The 13,471-nt window shown below is 44.1% G+C and overlaps 1 protein-coding gene across 1 annotated transcript in view; it reads right to left on the bottom strand.

Moving 5' to 3' along the window:
* LAMC1 (laminin subunit gamma 1) overlaps window positions 1-13,471 on the bottom strand; it is a 77,413-nt gene that overhangs the window by 14,546 nt on the left and 49,396 nt on the right. The window contains exons 2-11 of the mRNA XM_058842367.1: window positions 9,714-10,018; window positions 7,897-8,027; window positions 6,315-6,481; window positions 5,205-5,393; window positions 2,795-2,912; window positions 2,597-2,695; window positions 2,355-2,491; window positions 1,378-1,500; window positions 1,094-1,283; window positions 785-897 (exon numbers count right to left, since the gene is read on the bottom strand). Coding sequence (XP_058698350.1) covers window positions 785-897; window positions 1,094-1,283; window positions 1,378-1,500; window positions 2,355-2,491; window positions 2,597-2,695; window positions 2,795-2,912; window positions 5,205-5,393; window positions 6,315-6,481; window positions 7,897-8,027; window positions 9,714-10,018 — 1,572 coding nt within the window. The remainder of the gene's footprint in view (window positions 1-784; window positions 898-1,093; window positions 1,284-1,377; window positions 1,501-2,354; window positions 2,492-2,596; window positions 2,696-2,794; window positions 2,913-5,204; window positions 5,394-6,314; window positions 6,482-7,896; window positions 8,028-9,713; window positions 10,019-13,471) is intronic.

Here is a 13,471-nt window from a genome sequence, read left to right as displayed (position 1 = left end):
TGTTTACACCACTGCAGCAGCTCCAGTGCACTAAGCAGAACCTCAGCTCCTACATACTAGCAATGGCTACAGCACTCAGGGATGGTTTGCTCCACACTTATCTTCCATTTCACAACCACACATTCCTCATTATGGGCCATCCCTCTGAAAACATCTGCAGTTTTCCCACATTTCCCAAATGCAAATTCATCCTTTGCATCTTTCTGCAGAAATTCTTCATCGCATAGCACTACCTAAAGATATATTTTTGCTTCTAATTCATGCAATTTTTAAAAATCTTCATTATGAGGACCTTTCACTCAGGGTCTGCACAGACAGCACTTTAGACCTCGTCCTTCCCATTTGTCATGTCAAGGCAAGACCCAGAAAGAGGAGGGATGTAACCATTTCCAGTGTAGTGAAACTTAAAGCCAAGTGTTGTAAACTTCCTACATCCTACCATGTCCTTCAGTATTCTCTACTATGTATTTTTACCAATCAGAGGATAGTTGCTATAAAACAAAGTAAAATTCCCATGTCTAGAGCAAGGAATCAGCAGTTGATAAGTGTTCAGCTTTCAGACATTCAAAGACAACACTTTTCTTTCCCATATCCTCTTTGGGAGGCCTGGAAGAAGATGCTACACAGGAAAAAGCCAGGAAAAGGAAAGTCAGGTGAAAAGCCATTGGCACAAGCTTTGCCAAATAAGCTGCCACAGCCGTTTATGGCTGGACCCTACAATGAAGCAACCCAAGCACTAGACAAATGAGTTTCCCCCTCTTCTGCGACATTCTGCTCAGCTTACTTCTCTCACTGTATGTCCCACGGATCTTGATGGAAGTCAAGTTGTAGAGAAGCTTTTGGAATTCAAATGCCGTAAGAGCAGGCCTCCACGGGTAATCTGCAGCCTCATGGAGCCTGGGAAGAAGAAGAGCCAAGCACCATCAGCACATCTTTCAGCTGCTAACAGCTGCACCCTCTCAAAAGCTTCCTTGCAACAGCACTGTGCTATTGCAACATCACCCACATAAGTTTAAACCTAATGATCTCTGTTTCCTCAAGAGTTCAGAGGCCAAAGGCAGCTCAGGCTAGGTGACAGCTGTTCCCATCGTACCTGAAGGTGTAGGTCTGCACATTCTCACTGGGGTAGGAGTTGCCCTGGGCAATGAGAGGCACTGACACCCTCAGCCCAGCCCCTTCCAGCACCAGGTCCTCTGCAGAGAGGCGTGTGTCCCGCCTGTCCACATGGAAGGAGAAAGTCAGGTTTTGCCCGTAACTCAAAACCTGGTTGCCCAAGAACTTGCCTGAAAGGGGAAAAAATCCTTATGGTTAGGGGACAGGGATATGGTTAGGGATAGGCACAAGCAGAACAGAAAGCCATGCTTTTAAATGACCTACGGGGCGCAACGAAGTACATGGGAAAGTAGGTGTCTGAGATAACGGAGATATCCTGGGTCTCAGCACTCCATTGGAGAAAGACTTCCGAGCCATCACGCTGCTCAGCATGCCACTCATCCTCTCCTGAAGAATCAAACGGGGAAGAATTAACACCCTTGTAAGATGGAGATTTGCACACACCTCTTGTATCACGTTGTTCATATCTTAGTTAATCTGATGTGCATGGGCATTGACAGGCTGCAGAAAGCAGCTGTGCAGAATTTAGACAGTAAACACCATCTTTCTAATTTAAGCCCCTAACTCAAGTACTGACTTGAAACTTCTGAACTTTGAATGCTCTGACAACTACTTGTCCAAAACCTTCTTTTCTAAAGAGCTTAAGCAGAGATAGAAAAACCTGCAGTCCCCTACAACTTGTTAAGAGTTGCAACCTTTGTACGAACTGCTCTCCAGTAGAATTTTAATTAAAAATATGTTCTTCTCAGACTACACAGCATGAAAACATGCATACATGAAACCGACTGTATAAAAAAACCAGATTTTTCCTGGGCTTACAGACTCCTTGGAAACACAATTGTGTTTTATTCAGACGTGTGTAAATCCTGAATCTAAAGTGATTTTGATCCTCTCAGTCAGAAAGTCCTGATTTGGTTCTAGAACTGAGGAAATATACTCTGCTTTGTCAACATACCTCTCAGGCTAGGGAAGGTTTATATTTGCAATTCCCAATTGCACCTGCATGGTGTACAATAACTGTGTGCCCAAGGCCAGAGCTGTGAAATCATTCTTCCCCAACTGAACAAACAAGCTGCAGACATGGAAGCTCCAGGTAGCTTCAGCGCTTCCAAAAGAGGAATCCTAGACCTGCCTGCACAAGGTTTGTAGTCTTGCACAGAAAGGAAGGAGTTGGGTTTTTTAACTGCTTCTGACTCGAGACTACAGCCCAACCTGTGATACAGAAGAAAACTCAATTTTACCAAACTGGAAGCGGGATGTGATGTTATAGATACTGTAGCCCACAGCACTGGTGCAGACTGAAGAGTGTCCAAAACAGAAGCAGGGGGTACAGCCTCTTGGATTGGAGGAATCCAGATGGAAAAATCCAGGTTTGCATCTGAAGATGCAAAGGAAAGAGAATTAATTTCCCTGATGCTTAACCCCAGGTCCTCGCTCAAATATTTTTCATTCTTGGAACAAAGCCATGGGAAGAAAAACTCACCTCTCACAGTGGAATCCCTCCACACTGTCCTTGCACGCACATCGCCCTGTCTCAATGTTGCATTCCCCTGTGCTACCAGCAGCATTGCAAGAACATGGCCTGGGAGAGTCAGGAGAGAGATTAGTTCAGTAAGAGCCACATAGAGAAAACTTCTAAAGAAGCCTAGCTTTCCTTTTAGAGAGCTGCAATCCTCCTTACCTGCACCCAGCTTCAGAGAGGGAGTGGAACCCTGGCTGGCACCTGTCACACTTGTCCCCCATCACACCAGGTTTGCAGCTGCACTGGCCGTAGCTGTCGCACTGTGTGCTGAGGGAGCCTGTGGGGAGAACAGGGACAGGCACCTCAGCACACATATATGGCTCCATCAGCTATACAAACTTTACAAAATGGACAAGAAATAAGAAAGAAGAAAGTGGGAAGCACAGCCTCAAGCTGATTGGGTGAGTTTACCTAAAGACTGCCTTGAGTTCACAGGGATTTTAGATAGATAGATAAAAATATATCTATAAATATAATATTTATAAATATATATTACTAGATATAAACATCATATATATATTTATATACAAAATATAATTTTAACTTCAAATTGCCTTCTCCTGCTTCATCCTCATTTGCATGCCTCTAATTCCACATCTGTTTTACTCTGCAATATGTAATTTCCAAGATTTTATTCCCTGAATCCCTTGTGTTCCCCCTAATCAGCATCTCCTCTTTCCCTGACCTCTCCCTTTCACACTCCCAATTTCCTTCCCTGACTCCTAAGTTGCATTTAAAGACTAAACTGCCTCTTTTTGAAGCAAGGCTGCATGTACCACTATGAATCTTAGTAAACTCTTGAGCAAAACCCTCATTTTTGGAAGGACGCCTTCCTCAGTACTGCTCCATTCAAGTGGTGCTGCACAAGAAGCAGTGGCACGTTTCTTTAATCCATAGCGGACAAAATGCTTTCGCCCAAGCATCCATGTAGCTGCCAGCGCAGAGCTGCCAGCACTGTAAGAGTCAACTACCAGGACAAAAATATTTTAATATACAGAAATAGTTGTTTGTTTCCATTTCAATCCACATCAGAAGATTTTAGCAAAGGGAAGAGTGATGATTAGGCTGGATGGCACAAAACCTTTGTCATATACAGCTGAAGTTCAAATGCGCTTTGCAGTCCCTTTAATGAAATAATAAACAAACAAACAAACAAATAATCCTTTTGGATTATTTAGGAAAAAGGAGTACTTGACAAAAAAATACCAATCCAAACATATCCAGGAATGGTTTTGTTTGGATTGGTATTTCAGGGCATTCACGCCCTGGGTGTCAGTGTCTCACAGAATACAAGCTGATGGATAAGTTATAAAGGCCTCTGAAAACTGTCCTTTAAGACCTGAGAAGTCACCTCCCTGCATCTTTTCTACTGTCTCAGCTGACATCAACCTCATCCCTCTTAAAATAAGGTCTAACACAAAGACCCAGGAAAGCAGTCAGAAGAAGAAAGGGCCTTTATTGGTCAAAAATTTCACAACTGGATGACTTCTTGACAAAATTAGATAGGAGATGCACCCTGGAAGACCTCTCCCTGGTTGTTTTTAGGGCATGATGCAAGCAATGACTTATGCCAGCTACTCTTTTGAAACCTCACATCATATCTTACTATGTGTGTTACCCTTTTCCCTCCTTCCACTTTACTTGCTATGGGCTGGTGTAGTTATGGGATCCCTCCTTACAGGTTAAGTGTATGGGAATGGAGAACAAGACTCAGAGCACTGCTCAACTCGTGACTGAAGTGGATGTGCTAAGTCTAGTGGGCTGCAAGCCCTGGCAAGTCAAGGCAGAACCCTGAATGAGGAAGCAAAAGGTGTGCTTGGTATGCTTTGTTTAAGATAAATCATGCAGGACCGTACATGCCTGTGCAGGTCTGTGCAAGGCTAAGATTTAGCAATGTTACTAAGAAATATGATTGTTACTAATTTTAGCTATAGCTGAAAAAGTATAAATACTTTCGGAATCAATAAACGGCTTAATTGATGCAAATCATGGAGACCCTGTCTCATCAATTGCCAACATAAGTGGTTCCTTTCATGACAAAAGATTTATTTTCCTGCCAGAATTACCCCTGCCCCTGTTTTTGCAAAAGGAGTTTAACTACATATTTTGAGTTTACTTTTTTTAATTTCACCCCACCCCCTTTTGTGTTTAATGTTCCACTGGTTTGTATTTATAGTGCTTGGATACTCAGTAGGAGAAACTGATGCAGCAGCTAAAGTTTACTACAACTTCTCAGCATGAACCACTTCCAGAAATACCCACTCACATCATCTTGGCTATTAAGAATTTAAATGAGTTCTTTAGTACTGGGAGCATCCGGAAAAAAAAAAAAAATCTATTTCAGAATACATTTGGAGAAGTAAATGATGCAGAGGTGACCCATCTGCCCCTGCCACCCTAACCCCATTTAGATCCAAGCGTAACTTAAACCAAAATACAACCCAATACGTATTTCCTACATGTAGGAAACTCTTTTTATCCCGGAGTTTGCAATGAGCTGCATGGCCTAAAGAAGAAATGTGTTTGTGTATGGAAGTTTGCAAGCAGCTGTGTTTGCAGCACTGCTCACCGACTGGATTGCAGCTGCATGGCAGACAGGCCTCATCACTGGCCAGGCGGTAGAAGCTGTCCCGGCAGCGCTCACAGTGGGGTCCATCTGTGTTGCCGGCACAGGAGGTGCAGTGGCCGCCGTGGCCCGTGGCACGGTACAACTCGGGGTCAAAGTAGCACTCCTGGGACCGCCCGTTGCAGTCGCATGCTGCAAAGACAGGGCACTATCAGTGACCAGCCCATCCCAACAGCACAAAACTCACCCTGCACAGCTCAGCTGTAAAGGAGTTGGAGTTTTTAATCACTCCAAGACCTGAAACAAACTTGAGACCATTCTCATTAATGCCCAAAAGAAAACCAGCATTTTCTACCACACTTCTTTCGACATCAGGCTGCCACTTGCAGTCAAAATGTCCTCCCACACAGCATCACCGATCTCTGTCATCCAAACAAGCATGAAAAAGTAACATGAGGCTACTCCATGCTGTAATGAAAGCTTCTCTCCTGGACTGCAAATCCCAAGACAGTGGGACATCCCAATTTCACCAGCCCATTGAGGGAAGCAACAGACAGCTGTGACCTATCTAGACACACAGAAGTCAGACAGGAAGAAAACTTTTATGTCTGAAAAAGCTTCCGCATAAAGTAAACTACGAGGTGCTGCAGTCTGGGACAAAACACCAAGCAAATTTGTGTTCCATGACAGAGACCTGCATTTGCGGTCCAGAAATTAGATTAAATAATCAACAAGTAACTGTAAAAACCAATAACCCAAACACAAAAATCAGCTGATGCTAAATGAAGTGGTTTTGGAAGGGCAATTATACTCCAGCATAGTAAACAGATATTTTTTTTCCCATGGGTCTCATAAAGTACAAGCCTGTACATTTTTGCAGGACACCTCTTTCTTAAATGTGGTTCCTGTCCTTCTCCAGAAAGAAGATGCCCATTCCTAGGGCAGGACTCCCACAGAACAGGAGTGGAATGACCAACAGTCCCATGAACTGTGCTTAATGCTGACTAACTGTAACTGAGACAAGTTAAAACAAGACAGGGCCAGCTTGTGGCTGCCAGCAGAGGCAGGGGACCCTGTCCCAGACAAGCTGTCCGCAGGTGCAGCCACACATACGCAGGCACTCGTTGGCGCTCTCTGCGGTTGCCCTCCTCCATGGGCGGTTGTTGAAGAAAGGAAGGCACTTTTCACAGTCCACTCCAAAGGTGTTGTGCTTGCAGTTGCAGACCAGCTTCCCAAGCTCATTCTTCACACACTCACTTGCGTGCCCGTTGCATTTGCATCTGGTTCAGGAGACGTAAGGAACAAGTATTAAACTCCAGGGCTCCGGGTCACTCACAAAGCAATACCAAAAAACAGGGCCCAGATATCAAAATCTGAGATGAGAGAAATTTTTTTAGGTAGATGATTACAACAAAATCAAGACCAACACTGCTTTCATTCAGCCTGGAGAAGAGGGGGCACCATGGATATCTTATGGAGGCCTTCTAATATCTAAAAAGGGTTTACAAGATAGAAACTTTTTATCAGGGCCTGTAGTGATGGGACAAGGGACAGTAATTTCAAACACCTTCCAAATTTTAATTTGAAAGATGGTGGGGTTAGATTGGACATAAGGAATCAATGTTCAACAATGAGGGTGGTGGGACACTGGCACAGGTTGCCAAGAGAAGCTGTGTCTGCCCCATCCCCAGAAGTGTCCAAGGCCAGGCTGCACAGGGCTTGGATCAACCTGGGATAGTGGAATGTGTCCCTGCCCACAATGGGGGTTGAAAGATCTCTGAAGGTCCCTTCCAAACCAAACTATTCTATGAAACAAAGAGGTGCAGCCTGCTCTAGGTAGGCATTTAGAAAGAGAAGAAAGCTCCTTTGCAGTCTTCAGACTAATCTGAGTAGGAGAAGCAAAGATTTAGCTGGCTTTATGTTAGTAAATTTTCTGCAACTTCTCTCTTATGAGAGCTCAAAACATGGTATGTTCACTAAGTATGGGCTATTGTGGTATCAGTAGCAAATTAAATAGCACAAAGGTGACTAATACAGAAGCCCAGGGACCCCCAGACTGGTGGTGCAGCCAATACAAATCTCCATTTGGCCAAATCCCAGTCTCAGGACCGTCATATGCAAACAGTCCAAAACCCTGCAGTGGTCTCATCTCTGTTTATTAAAACATTTTATCATCAACTACTTAAGGTTTAAACATTCTACAATAGACTTTGGCAAAAGGAATGGACAACCACAACCATATCTGTGTTTCAGACCTCCAAAGGAGATAGCTTCTTCAATATATGTGAAGTAGAGACACTGAGATTTTCTACTTACTGTTATTCTAGAATACAGATACAGGCAGAGAAGAATTTAAAAACACATTAAAAACCACAGAAACCACAGAGCAGAAAAATATTCTTATTTTGTTTTTCATTTTAGTTCCTCTTTTTCCATTTACCCTCTCAAATCACTTAATATTTCATCTAATCAAGGAAAAAAAAATTATCTCTGCCAACTCTGAAGTTATAGCCACAAAAGCTTATACACAATATTTGCAAATTATGTAAAATTCATTCTAAAGCATTCTTGATTTAGGACAGTCAGTAAAGACCAGAGCCTATTGGTATCATGTGAATACAATCAGTATCTTTAAAGCAGTCCAGTAAAATTAACCAAAAACTTTAGTAAGCACAGAGTTTTATTGTCTACTCACCTACCACCCACAGCAAAATCAGAAATTGCATAGTAGTAAGACTTGAGAACTTTTGGGTCATTGAAAACTTCATCTCCAAATGTGTTCAGACGATTGAGGGTCACTCTAATATCTGTAGCCGTCACCCATTCCTAGAGCAGACAGAAATCCCATCAGATGAAACACCCTCTCTCTTGAGAGAGTACCAGTCATTAGCAGTTCTATTAACAAAGTCATTCAACAGCAGCTGGTTCCTTCCTCATTGTTTTCCCCTCTGCTCCTCCGAGCTCAAATGCTCCTGCCCCAGAAGCCTTATGCCACATCCTCTTGGTTCAAATGGGTTTTCCTGACCCTATCTCATCTCTGGACACCCTTTCCAAAGCCTCTTCACATCCTGATGGCTTTCAACCAGGAAGCACTGAGTAACCTCTCCAGCAAAAAGTGCAGGGCAGGCAATTATGTCAGCTTGGTAACTGTACGTGTCTGGCTGTGGTTTTCCCACAAAGCTATGCAGCACCAATGGGTAGCTTTAGGGTACATTTGTCTGCAGACATATTGCAACAGACTAAAAGATACAGACAGACAAATGACTGAGGCTGGGGAAGCTGAGGAAGACAGACAGATGTGACTTGCAACACAAGAATTTTTCATAATATTTGCATAGCATCTGTAACACACTATCCTGCCCTTGTGCAGCAGCAGCCAGCACACACAGCCTGTTGCCAAATTTCGTATCACCTTCTGCCAGCCACTGACATTGGCACTGCTTTGGTTTTATTATACCCTTTACAAAGATGTTTTCCTTCAAACACCATAAAAAAGAACACAAAGAAACATCCTGTATGTACAGCTGTGCAGCACCTGTGTCACTGCTCAGCCAGCAACACAGTGTTTATTTACTGAATTGCAAACACTGACATGAACACATGGAAATACCAATCACAAAATACACATTTAATTCAGTTCTGAAATGCAACACCAGGGGTTGACACATATTTTAGGAAACTGGCCATCAGATCTCTATTCCTTACATAGAGAGCTCATCAGAAAATTATACGCATTGCTAACTTGAAATCTCCTTGTTCGCCTTAACAATAAGACATGGTTTTCTGCAAGGGTTGGCTACACCAGTGAGGTGGCCAAACTGGTTCTTTCCCACTTCAGAAGTTCTTCATCCTTTCCCATTAATCTTATTTTTTCATTTCCTCAGTGAAGCAAACCCCACAACTTTAGCTCCTTGATGCAATATAAACTGGAGAAGTCACCAAGCAGAACACAAAAACCAGCAAACCCCCTTGCCAAGCCACTTGCAAGAGAAAAATACCAAAGATAAAATCAAACTTCTCTGCTTCAATACACATGTAAGAGAACAGGGTAGGGATTCCTGTAATGCTTTATGTATTTAGAAGAATCTTACATTTCTTACTTTTTTCTGCTTGAAATATACATGCAAATGCCTCAAATATTAACTGGACCAAGATTTTACCTCCCTCTGTCCTTGTATCTGAAACAACAGCAGAATGTCCACAGCCGATTTCTAAGCTGGAAGAGATTTACATTCATACTCTGAAGGCTTCTGTGATGCCTACTGACAAATCACCCATAATCACCAGGTTTGCTTTTTTTGTACCATAAACTTACTATCAATAGACTCAAGAATTCAATTCTTCCTTCAAAACCATCTCTGTGGATAGTACATTCCAACTTAGCTATGCAAGGGCCTTTCACTATGAGTAAGGGCTATAGTGCAGCCCAGCCGGCTCAAAGCCACCATCCACAGTGACTCAACAGGAAGACTCAACTCAGACCACCTGACCAACATAGTTCTGTTCACATACCTGCAGCACCGGGCTGTTGTCAAAGTTGTAGGCACTGGGACGCCCCTCCAGTGTTGAGAAGGCCACATTGCCTCCAGTAAGAGGGGAGATGTCACTGAACTCATCAGTGCAGAGTGCCTGCTGCTCGTCCTCCCCAGTGCGGATAAAGCCACGGTTGATTTTGTGGTAGGTGCTCTCACAGGATCCACTGTAGTACTGGTAGGGCACCCAAGGGCCATCCTCCTGTGTGCGCTTGTAGATGGCAAAACTCTCAGGCCGGCTGGTGTGGAACTTCAGGCGCACATACGTGATGTCAAACGCTTTTCCTGTGGGAACGAGACACATGTGAGAAAGATTGAAAATTGAGAAAGAAAGGAAAGAGCTGCACTGCATTTCTCTCTCTGGAGAAACATCTCCCAGCATTATCCCTAAGGATGAGCATGTCCAGCAACACCAGAAGTACCTCTTCCAGTCCAGTACTGTACCTCCAAGCAAAGACAAGGTGAAGGAACTGAAAGCAGAAGTTGAGAGCAGGCTGAATAGATAAATAAAGAGACCTACAAGCTTCTGTGCAACCAAACATATTTCAGAAGCTGCAATTCTCTTCTGCATACATCCCTAACAGATGACAGACTACATCAGACACGTGAACAGCTTGTGTATATTTAAGATCAGGCCCAAGCTGACATTTGATGATATTTCTCCTAAGTATATGTATGGGAGAAACAAGTCACGCTGTAGAGCCTGGTTTGTACCTCTGCTTCCTTCCCAAGTAGAAAATACCTCAATCTCTTTTTACAGCTCACAAAGTTTTTCCTCCGGCTCTAAACTTACCAGCTACAGCCCTCTTCTACTCATTCCCTGGGAGAAACAAAATGAGTTTGTGAATGAGAAACAAAATGAGGTTTAAGTTTTCCATATCATAGGACTAAAGTCACCAAGGCATTTTTCAGATCAGAGGGCAATAATTTACAAGCTACCCATGTTCTCCATCTCTTAGAAGGACAAAAAAAAATCTACCTCCTTGCCCTCTGTTCTCCTCCTAACCTGTCTGTGACAGGCAACACATCATCCTCCCTCATGAGTCCTCTCCAGTGACTTGAGCATCTACCCCCATGCATATAAACCAACAGCCCAGGGGAGTCATGTCCCTGAGAGAACCCATTAGGAGAAAAGGATACCACTCTTCAGCCACCTTCATCTGCTATTCATGCTGGCCAAGGGTTCCCAGGGGGAGGCATACAGCTGTGTACCAGCTGTTCTTGCACCACTTCAACAAGCCGACTGTGTACGATCAGGACACCCTGAAGCACGTACAGAGCTTGCTAAAACAATGTTGAGTTTGTTTTGAATAAAAAATTGGGTGTTTAGTTCCTGCCACGCTCTTTTATGCTCTCACCACTTTCAAGAAAAACATTGCTCTAAGCAGAATTTGCAGCCATCACTGGCTCTTTCTTTGATAAAAAAAAGCTACTAGAAGAGTTTCAGCTGATTGAGAAACAGGTTTTTTCAACCTGTAGAAGTCACACGGATTTTACCTCAACTTGTAAAATGAATGAACTGTACCATGTTAAACTTTAAGATGAGGCTTGTCATTTACTGAAGTGTTCACCTCCTATGAGCAGAGACAGCACCACGCACCAAGAAAAGAATGTCCTCAAACGACACCTGCACAACCTGACAGCCATGAATTAGGTCAAGAACCATGGTTCTGCCCTGCAGGCCTCCCAGTGATTAGGCTGGGGGCCAACCTGCATTAAGCACATCTCACCCGAAGCCTCTCTTGCACGAGGGAGGAACCAAAGTAGGAGAAGCACAGCAAGGGGTCCAGAAACCAACATACCTGAAAAAATCAAAATATACAGCACCTGAAAAATTATGCCCCCCAACGAGTTCGTTTGGCATAGCCTGTTTTTTGGTAGCAGGGGGGCCCACAGGGGTAGCTTCTGTGAGAAGCTGCTAGAAGCTTCCACCAGGTCCAACAGAGAGCCAATCTCTGACAGCTCTGGAGATAGACATGCTGCTGGCACAATTAGAGAGGTTGGTAACACCTCTCTGAGGACATATTTAAGAAGAAAATCAAAACAGGAAGTGCACAGTTTTTTTTTCCCAGGGCTGGTGAAGTGTGGTTGCTGGGGCCCATCCCCGGCACGGTGCGCGGCAATGCACCGCGGCCACCTCCATCTCAGCACGGCCCGCAGCGAGCCTTGCCTGCCTGGCCACCCCTAGCCAGCTGCACCGCAGGCAGAAGGGCAGGGCCGGTGGCTTCCCTTTCCCGGTGTCCCGCATGAAGAGAGGCATTAAATAGCGCCAGCACTGTAGCAGCTGCCACTGCCCATGTGGTGGCGGCAGGGCTGCTTGGCCAGCAGTGGAAGCGTGACAAGCAATTTCCCCAGCACGGAACCTAGACGAGATCAACTTCGCGGCACTTGTGGGAACTTGTTGACAACGGTACCCACAAGCAGCAGTTTTTCTTCTAGTCAGAGAAGGGGAGGAAATGAGGACATGTGAGGGAAAACAACATGGCGACGCCAAGGTCAGTGGAAAAGAAAGAGGGGGAGGAGGTGCTTCAAGTGCTGGAGCGGAGATTCCTCTGGAAGCCAGTAGTGAGGACTACGGTGAAATAAACTGTCCTCTTGTAAAGCATAAAGTCCACAGGGGATGCAGAGATCCACTCGCAGACTGTGGGAAAAGTGGAGGAGGTAGGTGTTAGAGAAAGATGTAGTCTACTGGGAGACCTGACTAGAGAAAGAGGGACCCTGCTTCCAGAGATAGAGAGAAAAATCCCTTGCTTCCAAACTAGAGCAGTTTATCCTTAAAAGACTGAACCCTGTGGACAAATGACCCATGCCACAATAGTTTTGGGAAGACTGTTTGTCCATGGGAGGGATCCCACAGCATAACAGAAAAAAGACTCCTCTCCCTGAGCGAACAGAAAAAAAATCTTGAATGACGAACTGACTAGAACCCCCATGCCCTGTCTTCCTGCACTGTCAGTGGGAAAGAGGGAGGGGCTGGGGGAAAACAGGTGTTTTAAAGGCTTGTTTTATTCCCATTATCCTCCTCTGACTCTGTTAATAATAAATTTACTTTATAACTTTAAAATTGAACCTGTGTTGCCCATAAAGTGTTTTCTTACAGTCCTTAACTTATGAGCTCTTTTTGTTAATATTTTTTTCCCCTCTCCTGTGCTCAACTGTAACAAAAGAAAGTAAGCAAACAACTTGAATGGATACCTGGTGTTTGGCCAGTGTCAAATTACAACACCCAAGAAGAGGAAAAGACCAATCTAGTGTTTAAACCACCCACCAAATAGTATTGTCAGTGCATGACACGCAGGACAGCTGGGACATTATACAGATACAAGCCCTCTGATACTTCCTACAAAATACCTTTTCCTATTTATATCATGTGTGCAGTTATAGATGACCTAAGCACAAGACTGGAAGCCCGACATTCACAATCATGGCTCTTGCTCGGTACCAGCTCACCGTTGGTTAGAGGTTGATTATTTAATGAGATTTTCTTACACACAGAAAACAAGTGAGAAGCAAGCACCACCATTAATGCCAAACTGTTTTTTTTTCTAAAGGATCAACACTCAGCACTAGCTTAGCTTAGGCATTCCCTCCCCTTCCTGCTCAGTACAAGAGATGAATCCCGTTTCCATGTATTTGGAGTGTTTTTCTCATGAATCACAATGAAGGTAAGAAGCAGGCATCCTGTGTACAAATCGGATCCTCCCAGCTTTCCTGTCTCTCTTACTACATGGGCTCTTC

Source organism: Poecile atricapillus, chromosome 7 (genome assembly GCF_030490865.1).
Source record: "Poecile atricapillus isolate bPoeAtr1 chromosome 7, bPoeAtr1.hap1, whole genome shotgun sequence".
NCBI lineage: Eukaryota > Metazoa > Chordata > Aves > Passeriformes > Paridae > Poecile > Poecile atricapillus.
This window is presented reverse-complemented; position numbering and strand designations above follow the sequence as displayed.